Below are 15,131 nucleotides of genomic sequence, written 5' to 3'. Positions count from 1 at the left end.
ACCAAACTCGAAGCCTCCCCGTTTATTTTCAAAGCTCACAAGTCGAGATTACAAAATTACAGTGCTTCAGTGTTAACTGTTGGAGGAGTAGCAGTAGTCGAAGTAGACGGTTGACAGACAAGTTGAAGAATTTAGAGCAAGTCATGCAAAAAAGGTGAGGGAGAAGAAGGCCTCCGATATAATAGCACCCTTTGTGGAGAAAAATAAATCCATCTGTCCATAGGTCAGTGCAAAAATAGTTATAATGTACACAGAACAAAGAAAATAGATATATATTCACAAGATTGGACTGTAGATTCTTGACAGTTAATATGCGACAGAAAGGAAAAAATAGAGAATTAGAAATCATTCTAATGGAGCCTCTGAGCCCAAAGCAGAGCCTCGTTAAAAGTTATGGACACCACAATAATTAAAAAAAAAAATCATAACACGATGAAAAGCACTGTGGGATAAAGACAGCACCAGATGGACTCCAAGAGTCCTTCACACACCAGGAGCCAATGGCATGCGTCAATGTACACGACACTGTTTACATTGTCTTACAGATCAGTGCATACAAAAAAAAAAAAAAAGAAAAAGCAATGTGTCGCTCAACAAAAACATTTTTCGTAAATAACATTGGCTCAGGTGGCATTTTTGTTTTGTTTGTTTTTGCCCGAGGCGAATCGCTGAAGATAAATGCAGAAGCTACAAACGTGCTAAAAGGTTACAAGTTACACAGCACCAGTTGACGACGTGATACATGTGAGGACATGTCAGCACACTTGAATTCAAAAATAATAATCATCATCATCATCATCAACCACACCGATTGCAAACTCATGCGCCAAAGAGTGGTTTTGTAGAAACAACCTGCAACGTTTTCATTTGCATAGCATGGATTTTCACCAGGAAAACATGGAACGTGCTCACCAAATGTATTAGATCCGACTCAACTCAAATCTGGGTCTAAAAATTCCTCTTCCAATTCAAAACGGTCAACTGGAATGAAGAGTCCGCATTCGGGATGTTATCCTATTTTTAGTGACAGCTGTTCCAATACATTTTTTACGCACTGTACATCCCTGCGCTTTATTTATGCATCATTTTCCGCGCAAATAAAATCATAACAAGCGTGGAGAAGCACGTGAACACGTCTTCCTTAAAAGTCTCCCCTCTATTTCATCTCATCATCATCATCTCCAGTAATGACCCAACCAAGGAAGCAAGTAAAAGCTGATGCACGATGAGTCAACGAGTGTGAAAATTTAGACGATGTAGGCTGCGGGTAAACATATTATTTTTAAACTATTTAGCATAGAGTTGAATTTACGGTTTATCTTTTCATCTATCTCACCATCATTACTCACAGTTACAGTTAAGCCCAAAATGAATCATATTTTGGTCACATTTTTGAGTTGGTGAAGTTGTAATTGTTCTTCAGGCTGGAAGTGATAAATACTGTAAAGAAGTGGTTAAAAACGTTCATCTGTTTTTTTAGTTTTTTTTTCTTCCTTTTAAAGTTTGTATTTACCATTACTAGTTTCAGCTGGAACTAGTAAAGGTAAAAACAAACCGTAATGTCGTTAAAAATGATTTTTTTTAGATTATTTTTCTTTCTTTTAAAGACAAAAAATTTGTATTTACCTTTACTAGTTTCAGCTGGAACTAGTAAAGGTAAATACGAACCGTATTGTCGTTAAAAATACATTTTTGTTCTTTTTCTTTCTTTTAAAGTCAAAAATTTGTATTTACTTGTACTAGTTTAAGCTGGAACTAGTAAAAGTAAATACAAACTGTATTGTCGTTAAAAAGTACATTTTTAGGTTCTTTTTCTTTCTTTTAAAGACAAAAAAAAATTGTATTTACCTTTACTAGTTTCAACTGGAACTAGTAAAGGTAAATACAAACCGTATTGTTGTTAAAAATGAATTTTTAGGTTCTTTTTCTTTCTTTTAAAGACAAAAAATTTGTACTTACTTTTACTAGTTTAAGCTGGAACTAGTAAAGGTAAATACAAACCGTATTGTCGTTAAAAATCAATTTTTAGGTTCTTTTTCTTTCTTTTAAAGACAAAAAATGTATATTTACCTTTACTAGTTTCAGCTGGAACTAGTAAAGGTAAATACAAACCGTATTGTCGTTAAAAAGAAAAAAAAAAAAAATGTTGTAAATGAGTCTTTAAGACATACACAAACAAAAAAATGCGCATTTTTTTTACATAACAGCAACTCTCATCATCCGATATTAATCTTTTGCCACTTTCTCTTGACATTTCCAGCCAACGTCACTAACTCAAAATTTGACCCGGGTATGAGTAACCAGGTGTTAACTAGGCGTGGACCGATCACCGGTTTTACTGTGTGGTTTTAAAAATCAAGGTTTCAATCACTACCAATAGTGGCTTTTATTTTTTAAATGGTCATCTCTTTGAATTTAATTGCCTCTAATTAAATTTTTACGTTAATAATGGAGGAAGAGAAAAGGAGAATGTTAATATTTAATTTAACTTAACGTGATAAATGCTTCTTTTGTAGCAAATATTCTACGTTTTGCTTAAAAATGCTGTTTATTCACCCAAATATTTCATTTTAGAATTGTAATTGTAATACAGTGCGTTATTTTTGTTCACGGTTATCATACCAACAAAATCTAATATCAGCCCAAGTCTAAGCATATCTAGCAACATAATTCAAAATAATTTTATATCAAATGGCAAAAAGAGTGTGACTACAAAAATCGGTCTAGCAGCAAATCCCCAAACAATGGCAGACAGCTGCCAAAAATGTCACTTTGCCACAAAATTTCTCCTCATAATTTGTGGTAAACGTGGTTTTTATTTTCATACCTTAAAAATAAAAATTGTTCAAGTCGAAAAATATCCATTTTCCACTAATTACACTGCACTACTTTTTTTTTTTCCCGATGAAATCAGATTCTCACCAGGCTCCATTTCAATGCAGTTTTCTTAATCTGCATAGCAATAAATTTATGATTTATATCATCTTCTGCAAGCAGCGTTGCCGCATGCAGGCGAGAGTTAAGGCATTGAACGAGGCACTAGAAACAGCGCGTGAAAGCAACACTTTGCCTACGCCGCTGATCTGAATATATGCCTGGATAGCTGATAGGCCAAAACTTTTGAAGTCGCGAGGCCGCCATATTGCTCCTCCCAAGAAACATTTCTCGGCATACGATCATATACTGTACATTTACAGTATAATGTATAGTTTACACAGTAGTCTGCCCGCGAGATGGGAGAAGCAAGATGGCCGCCCTGTGACTTCAACGGATTACACATGCGTATTATGGGCTTTCGGCTATCAAGTCATATATTCAGGTCAGTGGCCTACGCGAGGCAGAAATACTCGCTCGGCTGTCGCTTAGTGTCAAGGGTTGAAAGGTCACGCCACAGTTGGCGCCTCACCTCCGCTACCATGTATTACCATAATTCATCATATAACAGCGGTTAAAAGATATTTTGGGAAGTATAGCCACACACTCAATAAGGACATAATCACGATATAGCTAGCATAATGATGAAGAGGAGAAAAAAAAAAAATGAAAAAAGCAGGCAGTGAAATTCATCGATTCTGTTACACTAAAATATCACCAGTAGCCCTGTTGTATGTTCAGTTTGTCCTGTTGAGTGGACACGGTAGCCATGGCGATGAACTGTTTGCTAAGAAAAATGTGTTGTTGTTTTTTTGAGGCTCTAAAGCTAGTCTTTGTTTTTTTCATAACTATGCATATGGTTCTGTTGATTTTGGCAAAATATACAAAAGTGATTCTCAACTGGTGGTCGAGGAACCAAACATGGTCACAGACCATTTTAAGGTGGGTCACAGACCGCTAGTAATAAAAATGTTCAAATATAATTCTAGCAACAAATTAAAACAAAAACATTAAGCAGAATTCTGAAAACTCACCCTTTAAAGTCAAGGTACTGCTGTATTTGTGTTTTTCCGCACGGAGATCTGACTGGAAGTGTGCCGTGTACTCTTAGCCACTAGCTAGCTAGCTAGCTACTGTAGCTAACATCATGGCTAGCAATACGCTTTTGACTGGAGGCTAAACTCATTTGAAACATCATTTTCCATTATCAGTGGCTATTTTCAAACAACACATTTTCTTTATCTCTATAAGTGAGTCTCGACTTTACAACAATGCAGGTCCCAGGGTGACAACAGTTGAGAACCACAGCTAGAAAACGCTTACCTATAAATATTAGGGATGGGCATGAAAATGAATTAATACGCTTATTTCAATAATTTGGTTGAATTACCACAAAATCAGGTGAATTACACTCATTTTCAAGGGCCTATTTACAGTAGATATTTACCAATACCTTGACAGTACCTAAGGGGTTGTTTAAAAATAATAATAATAATTTATATTGCATTTCATACATAACGTAACTCAATATGCGTCACGTACTGTAATCAAAACTATAACATTTTAAATGTCTAACTACTTTTAACTCATTTGCTCCCAAAAACGTTTTTTTATGTTTTAAGTGTCCCAAAGACGTATTTATACTTTTTTTTTTTTAATGCTAGAGCATACAGAAGGCTTGGATGCAGCCTCTCAACTGCAAAGAACGGTAGCAGAAATGGTAGTTATTACACAAACAGCCAGCAGATGGCAGCAGAGCAAAGGAGATCAACCAGGGCCATGTTGAAAAAAAGCTCAATTACACTTCTAAATAGATTTGTGAAAATTGATGAAACTTAGCTATATTCTAATGCTAATTCCTGCAAAACGGAAAGAGATAGAAACATACTTTTTTTTCCTGATGAAAGGAGACTTTAATCTTTCGTTTGATAGGTTCCATGATTTTATAGCAATAGAACAATATTCTGGGGGCCTTGCGAAGTCAGTCAAAATCCAGTAAAACAACCGGGAGCGAACGGGATTGCTTCCGTGAAAATGGTTGGGAGCGAATGAGTTAAAGTAGGGATGGGTTGATATAGATACCAGGTATCGTATCATCCCGATACCGGTACTTCAAGGTATCGGTACTTGCGATGGCGGCTGATATCAGTATTGGCTGCACTCTTTATATTCTTCTTCTAAAATTATGCCGTTTTGGAGGGGGGTTGGATTTTATGTATCAAAATTACTAGTGATATTGGTACTTGGTATCGGTGACTTCAAGTCCTCGCACTTGAAATGAGAAATTACAAGAATAGAGAATTGACATTAATTTATGCAATTAAAGAAAAAATACCATATTGGGATATATACCTCTTTCTTTAAGATATTTTATGTATCAAATGTACTAGTGGCATCCTTAGGCTTAGGCAATATATCTAAAAAAAACTTGGATAATCCAATATTGGCACATTCAAAATGCGTATCGCAAAGACGTGCGTTATACGTTTTATATAGAATTTTATGCTTTTACCTGAATTTGACAAGTCAGACGCAAACTTAAATGTGCATCACCAACCAATTGTTGAAAATTATCCAGTGTAATTTTAATTACCTAAGAACACATTGAGCTTGTTTATTTTGCCACACGACAATAAAAATGTTATTTCTTTAGGTACATGTTAAATATCGCAATATCATCGATTTTGGAATATTCTACAATTATTACTAGTGTTGTTCCGATACCGATACTGGTATCGGCAGAGGCGCCGATACTGCATTAAAACAGTGGTATCGGTATCAGTGAGTACTCACAAGTAACATGCCGATACTATTAAATCCAACGCTAATATAGGATTTTGGATGCAGCATCTTGTGTTTTGCTGGTGCACGACATTCACTGATATGTGACATGTTCACTGCATGCCGATCTAAGATAGCCTATTGGCCCTTGAATGCTCTGAACCAATGACAGGACAGCTTTTTCATGTTGAGTAAAAAAAAAACAAAAAAAAACTTAAGTATCGGTATGGTATCCGTATCGGCCGATACTGCAAAGCTGGGTATCGGTATCGGGGGCCAAAAAACGGTATCGGAACAACACTAACTATAACAAATGTTTTTCCAATATCATACAGCCCTAGTATCAGTACCTGGTATCGGTATCGCTGAGTACTCAAAAGTTGAGGACTTGTCCTGGTGTTTGTTCTGAAAAAAGTAAAATGGCGTGCGTATTATTCGTGGGATTTTGTGGTCATTGATTCAATGAAAAATGCAAAACAACTGACTGCAAATGTAGCGCCCATCCCTAATAAATATTGTACCCAAAACATAAATGCACTGCAGTAAACAGTATGAATGACATGACACCAAAATTCAGCCAAGAGCTGGAAATGTTTCCAATATATACACAGAAGATCAAAGTTGCATTCCATTCAGAAATTATTGCACAGTAAGCCAGAGTGGGCTTGTAATGGTCACCCCTGTATAAAAATAGAACATTAACACACCAGACATGTCTTCAACTGTTTATTTTTTTGGACTGGCAACACTATTGGCCAGCACCCGCCAACATGTGCGCCACAGTGTGAAGTGTGAACTTCTCCTGTCTCACGCTTGCTCCTCCGCAGTCCCACATGGAACAATTCCAAGCCGGCACATTCGCCGTCTCAACATCTCCTCCGGGACGTCGGCCAGGTCCAAAACAGTCGGGATAGTTCTGACCCACAGCTTTGCTGACCCACAGCTTTGGCACTCCGCAGAGTCCAAGACGGGCACGGGCGGGGGTGAGAGATTCGAAAAAAAAAACAAAAAAAACATATATATATATAGTGGCTTACTCACAGGAGCGGTTCATCAGACGATGGTCTCCACACCCGTGAGCTTTGGCGTGAGGATCCGTGGCGTGATTCCGTTGTTGAGGTCTTCCTCGAACTCCAGCAGCTGGCCCATGAAGTTGAGGTTGGGGGAGATGACGGGCCTCCTGGTTTTGACAAACTTGTAGGCGTCCGTCATGGTCATCCAGGTGTGCTTCATCAAGTAGGCGATGACGATGGTGGCAGAGCGGGACACGCCGGCCTGGCAGTGGATCAGAAGGCCCATACCGGCTTGGTGTGCTTCCTCTGGAACACGATGAAAATCAGTGTTAAACTTACTGTAAAAAGACGGACCAAAAAAAAATTAGTACAAAAATTCTAACGTCATCACATATTATACATGACAATTTGAAATGTTGGTACACATTTTAGCAAGGATCACAGAATTCAACGCACAAAATTTGTTTTCGCGGGCCACATAAAAGCATGCGGTGGGGCCGGATCTGGCCCCCGGACTGCAAGTTTGATAACTTAAAAGTTCAACTATATTGTTGTAAATATGTGTGTTTGAATGGCTGTCTTTGTCCAATATACAAATATATTAAAAAAAAAAAAAAAAAAAAAACACACCAAAACACCTCAGTAATGAATCGACAAGTTGTAATGTTAATTTGTATAAAAAAAATCTGCAAAAATTCTAAAAGTTGTAATCCTTTCATTTGTAATAAACAAACAAATAAATAAATAAATAAAAAGGGTATATGAGCAAAAAAATTAATAAAATCTGCCAATATTTTCTGATTTTAAAAGAGATAATATTGGCCGATTAATCGGTCAGGCCTCAATATCAACAGAGAAAAGGCAGCAAAAATTCTCGCCAAATAATTGTCAAGTTGTATTTTTTTTTTTTTTTAAATCGTCACAATTTTAAAAATAATCAAAAATCGAAAAGTTGTAATTTGTTAATTTAACAAATAAATTTAAAAAGGGGGGATGTAGCAAAAAATAGAAATAAAATGCCAATACCAATATTTTTCTGATTTTAACAGCAAATATCAAGTCAATGAATCAGTTGGGCCTTAATATCAATAGAGAAAAATCAGCACATTAAAAAAAAATAAAATAAAATAAAATAAAAAATAAAATAAAATAAAATAAAAACAAATACAAATTTTAAAAAATGAAAATAAATAACTAAATGTAGTAATTGTAGTGTGTTAACTTGTAAAAAAAAAAAAATCAACAAAAATTAAAAATTTGTAATGTGTTCATTTGAAACAAAAAAAGGGCGGGGGAATCAGTACCCCCCCCCAAAAAAATCTGCCCATTTTTTTCTTATTTTATAAGCGCCAATATCAGCGGATGAATCAGTTGGGCCTTAATATCTATTACCAACTTCGTTTTCAGCAAACATGGACTCAAAAATTAAAAATTATTATTGGACTTGTCCTCATTAAGATCATGGGCGAGTTGGGGCTTATCCCAGCTGATTTAAGATTTAAATTTCAGCAAAATGTGATGGATGGATGGATGGATGGATGGATGCAAGTTGAGCACTGTGACAGACAGCCAGTGACTTCTTTCTATTTTAATATAGAGCACAATAAATATGCTTTCCTACCAATAAATTCAAACGCCTCCTCGAAGTACTGGCGAAGGTTCTGCTTGTTGCTGTCGGTGGCCGGCAGACGCTTGTAGACGAACAGGTCCGTCTCGTAGTGGAAAAGCGGCAGGTGGGTGGTGACGTTGAGGACGTAGCCGACGTTCAGGTGTTGCAGCAAATTGATGTCCTGAGCGTCGCGCTCGTTGCCCAGGTAGAGGAAGGGCAGCACGGGCGTCACGTCGGCGTTCTCGATGTCCGGGGTGGAGGGCAGGGTGTGAGGTAGCGCCCCCGAGAGGCCGGCGGCCGCGCCCGAGTCGGGGCCTTCGTGGAGATGCAGCGAGTGTTCGCACAGGTTCTCGTGGCTCTGCCTGAAGCAGCTAAGGCCTCCTGGAAACAAAATGGATTGTTTTATTATTATGACAATAGCTAACAGAGACTCCATTTTTATGATGCCTCTCACTGAACTTTTGCCCTCCATATAACTGGTTTGCACCTGCCACCCATAATCCCGTTGAGTAGTGTGGAAATAGACACGCACACATACACAGTGCACATATTGTTCACAGAGCAATAGTTGACATATGATTTAATGTGAGGTCATCGCACAGCCTTGCAAGCTTCCCCTTTTGGTGCTTGGGCAGGTGAGGAGTTACTTTATACGTTGAGTGAACAATATGCAATAGCTTGACCACAATATCAATAATTGCAGTCCAAATAGAGTGTTTGTTTTTTCTTTTAGTATTTTTGTAGATGTGCGCTTAAATTTGTATTGTATTAGCAACGTTGTGGGAGTGAACACAACTGACTTGCTTCCCGGCCAATGGATGCAGATTTTTTCCTTTCATTTCAGCCCACAAGAGGCACACGGTGTCTATGTTTTTATTTATTCATTTAAAAAAAAACTTTTTGTTCCGCTTGGGGATCGAACTTGCATGGCAACCGTGTCTACAGTTTGGGAGCACAGAGTACTACCAATGAGCTTAAAAATAAAATAATTAATAAATAAATACAAATTATTATTATTATTATTATTATTATTTTTATTTTTTTTTTATTAAAAAACAGGGCGGGTAATATGGCTCAGCACCTCATTTGAATGCTTATTTGAATGATTTTTTTTATTTTTTTTGTAAATGTCATACGATCTACCAATTAGGAGTGGGTATCGATTCAAATTTCCTCAAATCGATTTGATTTCGATTCACAAGAGTTCAGTTTGATTGCATTTAAATTTTCTCCGATTTGTTTTGATTTGATTCACTTCAGTTCAATCCAATATTGATTAATTATGGAACATCAATTCTTAAATATCAAGAACATGATTAAAAAAAATAATAACAATCACGCTCAAAAAGGAAAATCAATTACAGATTTGATTCGATTTGTTTAAAACCAGCCCTCCTACCAGTGCTACCTTTACGATGGACATATTGAGCACCTGGATTTAGAGGGTTTGATGCACCCGGTTGTCATATTTACGAACGAAATACGATGCCACACACGTCCGAGGAACTCAGAATCCATCTGCCTGCAACCTTGATCAAATCTACCCAAATCACAAAACCACCTGCGCCACAACTTAGACCAGCCATTTTCAGCACTAAAAAGTTCATGTTCTGTTTATATATATATTTTTTTTTTATGTACAATTAATACCTTTACAAACATATTTTGCAACTTGCTGTTGACTGAAAATGACATCACAGGTGCTCAGGAAACAACCAATCACGGCTCACCTGTTTTCTGGGTTTGGTCATGTGACGTGGGCAAATTGAGCCATGATTGGTCATTACCCGTTCCCGGAGCATGCTCAAGGAGGTTTGACCTGCACAATGACAATTTGAGAGTTTGATAATGCCAGACTAAAAACTCCATGGTTTAATTGAAACAATGCCCTTATTATGTTAAACAGGCATGTATAAATAAATATGTAATGTCAACATATTGTATGTTTGCATCCGCCTACCAACGTATAACAAGGTTTTAGTAGCCTACACTAAAAAGCTGTGAGTCAGCTGTTGTTTGCTTTCTCTACAGATTAGCATTAAATTGGAGGTCAAACCTGAATCCACTTTTATCCCCACATGTGCGGAACACACACAGCGCCTGATGCATTTCATTTTTGAAGAGCGGGCAACGCATCAATCCACAGCAAATATTTTAAGCGCGCATTTCATCAAACCGAGGTTAATTTTAGCCTCGTGTGAATCTCATCACGAATGACGGAACAAAGCTTCGCTGGCCGGAGAGAAAAGTCGAAAACGGAGGCAGCTGAGTTGTCCTATGTCCCGCGTCGAGCCTTTGATAGAGAATAGTTGATTAGTTAAAGGCGAGGTCAAAAACCGGTCAACCAGGATGTAATTTGGTTGCCTCCAGTGTAGCCAACGAAAGCAGTGGCAGTGTAGTCGTACAGGACGTTTGCATGCCTGTGAAAAAATAATGAGACGGAGGCATGTGCAAAATAAAATAGTTCATGAGATGGAAATGTCAGACAGTCGTTGCTCTAAGACACGCAATCAAGTGATGGAGGGATGTGTTTTGCTGCACTAAAGATGGAGGTGCTGCAGATTCTGTGCTGGGTGTGCCGAAGTACTCGCCCATCCCTCTCCCATTTATTTAACCTTTACTCTTTGGCACATTTTTGACAATCAGTGAATCAATTTATTGTCCATCCATCTTTTTTTTTTTTTTTTTTTTTTTTTTTAAATACTGCTCATCCATCATATATACTTATACTATATACTATACTAAATACTCATCCATCCAAAAAACACAACATCAAATTAAAGAACACAAAACTCTAAATATAACGGCAAATAAAACAACAACAACACAAAAACAAAAAGCTAATCGCAACAGAAAATCAGAAACCCAAGAACAAAAAATAAAACAGCAAATTAACAAAAAATAATTGCAACAGAAAATCAAAAAAAAAAAAAAAAAAAAAAAAAAAAACAGCAAATGAAAAAACCCCCAAAAGCAATTACAACAAAAAACAACTAAAAATAAAACAGCAAATAAAAAAAAAAAAAAACACAAAAACCTAAATGCAACAGAAAATCATCCATCCATCCATCCATTTTCTTGACCGCTTATTCCTCACAAGGGTCGCGGGGGCTGCTGGCGCCTATCTCAGCTGGCTCTGGGCAGTAGGCGGGGGACACCCTGGACTGGTTGCCAGCCCAATCGCAGGGCACACAGAGACGAACAACCATCCACACTCACACGCACACCTAGGGACAATTCGGAGCGCCCAATTAACCTGCCATGCATGTCTTTGGAACGTGGGAGGAGACCGGAGTACCCGGAGAAGACCCACGCGGGCACTGGGAGAACATGCAAACTCCACCCAGGAAGGTCCGAGCCTGGACTCGAACCGGAGACCTCAGAACTGGGAAGCGGACGTGCTAACCACTCGACTACCGTGCCGCCCAAAAACCAAAATGCAACAGAAAATCAAAAACCCAAAAACAAAAAATAAAACAGCAAATTAAAACACATAAAATCAAAACAGCAAATTAACAAAAAATAATCGCAATAGAAAATCAAAACAAAAAAATAAAACACAACAGCAAATTAAAAAATACAAAAACAAAAAGCTAATCGCAACAGAAAATCAGAAACCTAAAAAATAAAAATAAAACAGCAAATTAAAACAAAACCGCAAATTAACAAAAAATCGCAACAGAAAATAAAAAACAAAACAAAACATAAAATTGCAACAAAAAATACCAAAAAATAAAACAGCAAATTAAAAAAAAAAAAAACATAAAAAAACCTAATTGCAACAGAAAATCAGAAACCCAAAAACAAAAAAATAAAAACAGCAAATTAAAACCCATAAAAAACAAAAAAAAGTAATTGCAACAAAAAACAATCTAAAAATAAAACAGCAAATAAAAACAAAAATAATAATCACAACAGAAAATCAAAAACAATTAGTGATTATCTTTCTTGTTTCTGTTCTTATGTTTTTTTTAAATTGCTTTTGTGATTTAAAAAAAATTGCTGTTGTGATTTTTTTATTTTTGCGTGTTTTGTTTTGTTTTTTAATTTGTTGCTGTGCTTTGTTTTTTTGTTTTTTATTTTTCTGTTTAGTTATTTGTTGTTGCGTAATGCCCTTCAGGACCCCTTGAGTAAACATTCCCTCTGACAACATTCCTAGGAAATCACTATGTCCAATCAAGTGTGATCTGTTTTTACAATAGGTCCACAGGATACCACTTAGGGGGGCCACCTTGCGCCCGCGAGCGCCATGTTGATGACCCCGTTATACTGAATAATAATTTTGCTAAGCAGCCCTGAGCATAAATGTTCAACCGTGAGCATTCACATAACTCGACTGTGACTAGCAGACTTGCAAAGAACACTCACACAGCCTCGATCCCGACACAACACAGCAATGGCGTAAAACGTGGCAGCCAATCAACACGCTGCCGTAACAGCTGCTTCTCCCACCCTGCCTCGCACTCTGTATTTATGCTAGTAAACGTGCACGTGAAGTCATTTTACGCCGCGCCGTTTCACACGATTAAACAAGCAATTTGCCTACAGGCCAGGTCAGCTGATCACAATAAAGGTCAAAGTTTAACGGGCTTTGCACACACACTGCACACTATTACGCAACCTCTCACGGCTTCATCCCGCCTTTATATTGGCGCTAAAGCGCCGCTTAAACCGCTCATTGCTTCTCAGACGTCGAGAATGATTTAGTGCCTCCAGAGTCAAACTAAAGCCCATGAAATTGCACTTTCTATCCCCCCGCTTTCCAATCCCGGCCTATCGTGCGTTTGTATTTTGCCAGACGGGCTCACCTTTGAGAATGATGGGGTCTTTGCCTTCCCTCCTCAGCGACTCCAGGACCACGTGGAGCGGCTGCGAGGGCGCCAGCCTGCCGGGGTCGGCGGTGCTGTCGTCGTAGACCACGATTTCTTTGGAGAAGATGCCCTTAAACGAGTCCCTGCCCTCCCGGCAGGAGATGAGGTCCAGCACGGTGATCTTCCCCTGCTGCAGCCTCCGCCGGCTGATCTTGTCCGAGCAGTTGATGTGCACGGCGCCCCGGATGTGGCTCTTGTTGTACTCGGTGAAGGCCCGGCAGTCGACGATGACCGGCGTGGGCCCGACGGGGTGGCCCATGGGGCAGCAGGTCATGCGCTTGGCCAGCTCGTTGGGGTGGATGAGTCTCACGGTGGCGCCCGGGGCGAGGCTGGAGGCGCTTAACGCTTCATGGTTGCCGGCATAGCTGAGGTTGGGGCTGCTGGCGCTCACCTGGCTGTGGTTGAGGCCGGGGCTGTCCTTCTCGTAGGTGGTCACCGAGCAGCAGCTGGCACTGCTGCATCCACACGACAAGGAGCGCGTGGAACCCTTGGATGAGGGCATATACGTCACAAGGTTGGCCGTCGCCCGGATCTTCACCACGGTGGCGCCGATGACCGCGTCGTCGCTGCTGGTGGAGGCGATGGAGTCCGGGTAGCTGGTGTCCGCTCGCAGTCGGAGTTCCTGAGGTCGGATCGGCCTTGGCAGCGCCACCACAATTCTGTCGTCGAGGGGAGATGGAGGCATGGGGAGGCCGAGGGCTGGACGTCTACGGAGAACTCAACACGCCGCTCTGTAAGATTTTTAGAGGCGGATGGTGAATCAGTGGCAGCACCCAAATTAATCACAAAAACAAACACTAAAAGCTAATTCAATTTGAATCCATCTCTGTTCTTTTCCTTGTGGCCAATTCTGTTACATCTACACCAGAAAATACTGCAACACTGCAGTTTGTCTCTCCCACAAGTCAAGATGGACGGTAAATTCCTTCCAAATGCGTGCGTTTTTTAAGAGCATGTCATTCTGGAATGTTATGTAAGGACCACCGCCATGCATGCTTGCATGCATGCATGCATACACTCTGCCTGCCGTGGTCATCCTCCAGCACGGAGAAATCATTCATGGGCAAATTCATTCAAGAAACTCGGCATGAGGACGTGCTGTGAATATAACGTGAGATGAGCACGTAAGCATCGTCCACTACGATAAATTAAAATAATAAAATCAAGTATCCGCAATGCTGACATTATAAAGTCGAAAAGAAACATGGTAACATCACAAAATATCACTCATGGTTGCGCGTCATTAATTATAGTAAGACGTGAAATCCCCGCGGTAGCGTCTTCATTCCATCAACTTGTAATTGCCCAACTTGCGTTGAATTTCTGCTTACCGGTGTGTGTGTTGCTGTCTTTGGCCCAGTAATTCACATTCTCCGCTCGATGACAGCGTTGCCTCCATTCACCCAGTGCCCGCGCGGTGGCTCGGCAACATTTTTTTTGGGCTACTTTTACCCCGTTACCGAGAAATAATGTTGAAGGAAGTCCGCCAGCCTCCAGTAGTTGCGCAGCAGGACTGACGCGAGTCGGAGCCAATTCGCGACTTCATTAATATTAAATGCATCTTTTGGGTACATTGAGGTCCCGCCCTGCAGTGGGAGGGGTTTTTAGCTGGGACGTCTGGTTCCGAGCCAAGAGGGGGAGGAGGTGCTGATGGGAGTGTCTGTCGCTTTAAAACCGCGGCTTCAAACCGCCTTCAGCCGCATGTAAGCGTAGCGATGATGTCACGGAGAGCCAATCAGCAATCACGCTGAGAAACCAGGAAGAAGATGCGGTGCTTTCACGTACTGTTCGGCAATGTGGAAACAGAAGTGGAGGTCCGTTCGTGTGATGCTCGTGAAAAAGGAAGTTTCAAAATGTTACGTTTCCCAAGGGCCCTTCTGTAGGCGTGGAAATGTTTCAATAACTTGTTCCACAGTTAAAAGTCAAATATATTTATAAGGGTTACTTTGAAAACTAAACCAAAAGTGTATAACTATATAAAAT

The 15,131-nt window shown here is 39.5% G+C and overlaps 1 protein-coding gene across 3 annotated transcripts; it reads right to left on the bottom strand.

The window, feature by feature from the left end:
* Positions 1–7: 7 nt before the first annotated feature.
* On the bottom strand, positions 8–14,787 carry dusp10 (dual specificity phosphatase 10). 3 transcript variants are annotated; one of them, XM_077510877.1, is made up of 5 exons: positions 14,480–14,787; positions 13,086–13,879; positions 8,290–8,658; positions 6,697–6,974; positions 8–6,598 (listed from the first exon to the last, which is right to left on the bottom strand). In XM_077510877.1, the coding sequence occupies exons 2-4, from the start codon at positions 13,831–13,833 to the stop codon at positions 6,709–6,711; spliced, it is 1,383 nt and encodes a 460-aa protein (XP_077367003.1). In that variant the 5' UTR covers positions 13,834–13,879; positions 14,480–14,787; the 3' UTR covers positions 8–6,598; positions 6,697–6,708. The 3 variants fall into 3 exon arrangements, with proteins under 3 accessions (XP_077367003.1, XP_077367004.1, XP_077367002.1); XM_077510878.1 differs by having other exon boundaries at positions 8–6,060; XM_077510876.1 differs by having other exon boundaries at positions 8–6,974; positions 14,480–14,785.
* Between the last annotated feature and the right edge of the window lie 344 nt (positions 14,788–15,131).

The sequence above is a fragment of the Festucalex cinctus genome, chromosome 21, assembly GCF_051991245.1.
Source record: "Festucalex cinctus isolate MCC-2025b chromosome 21, RoL_Fcin_1.0, whole genome shotgun sequence".
Classification (NCBI taxonomy): Eukaryota; Metazoa; Chordata; class Actinopteri; order Syngnathiformes; family Syngnathidae; genus Festucalex; species Festucalex cinctus.
Note: the sequence above shows the minus strand (reverse complement) of the source record. Positions and strands in the feature narration are given on the sequence as shown.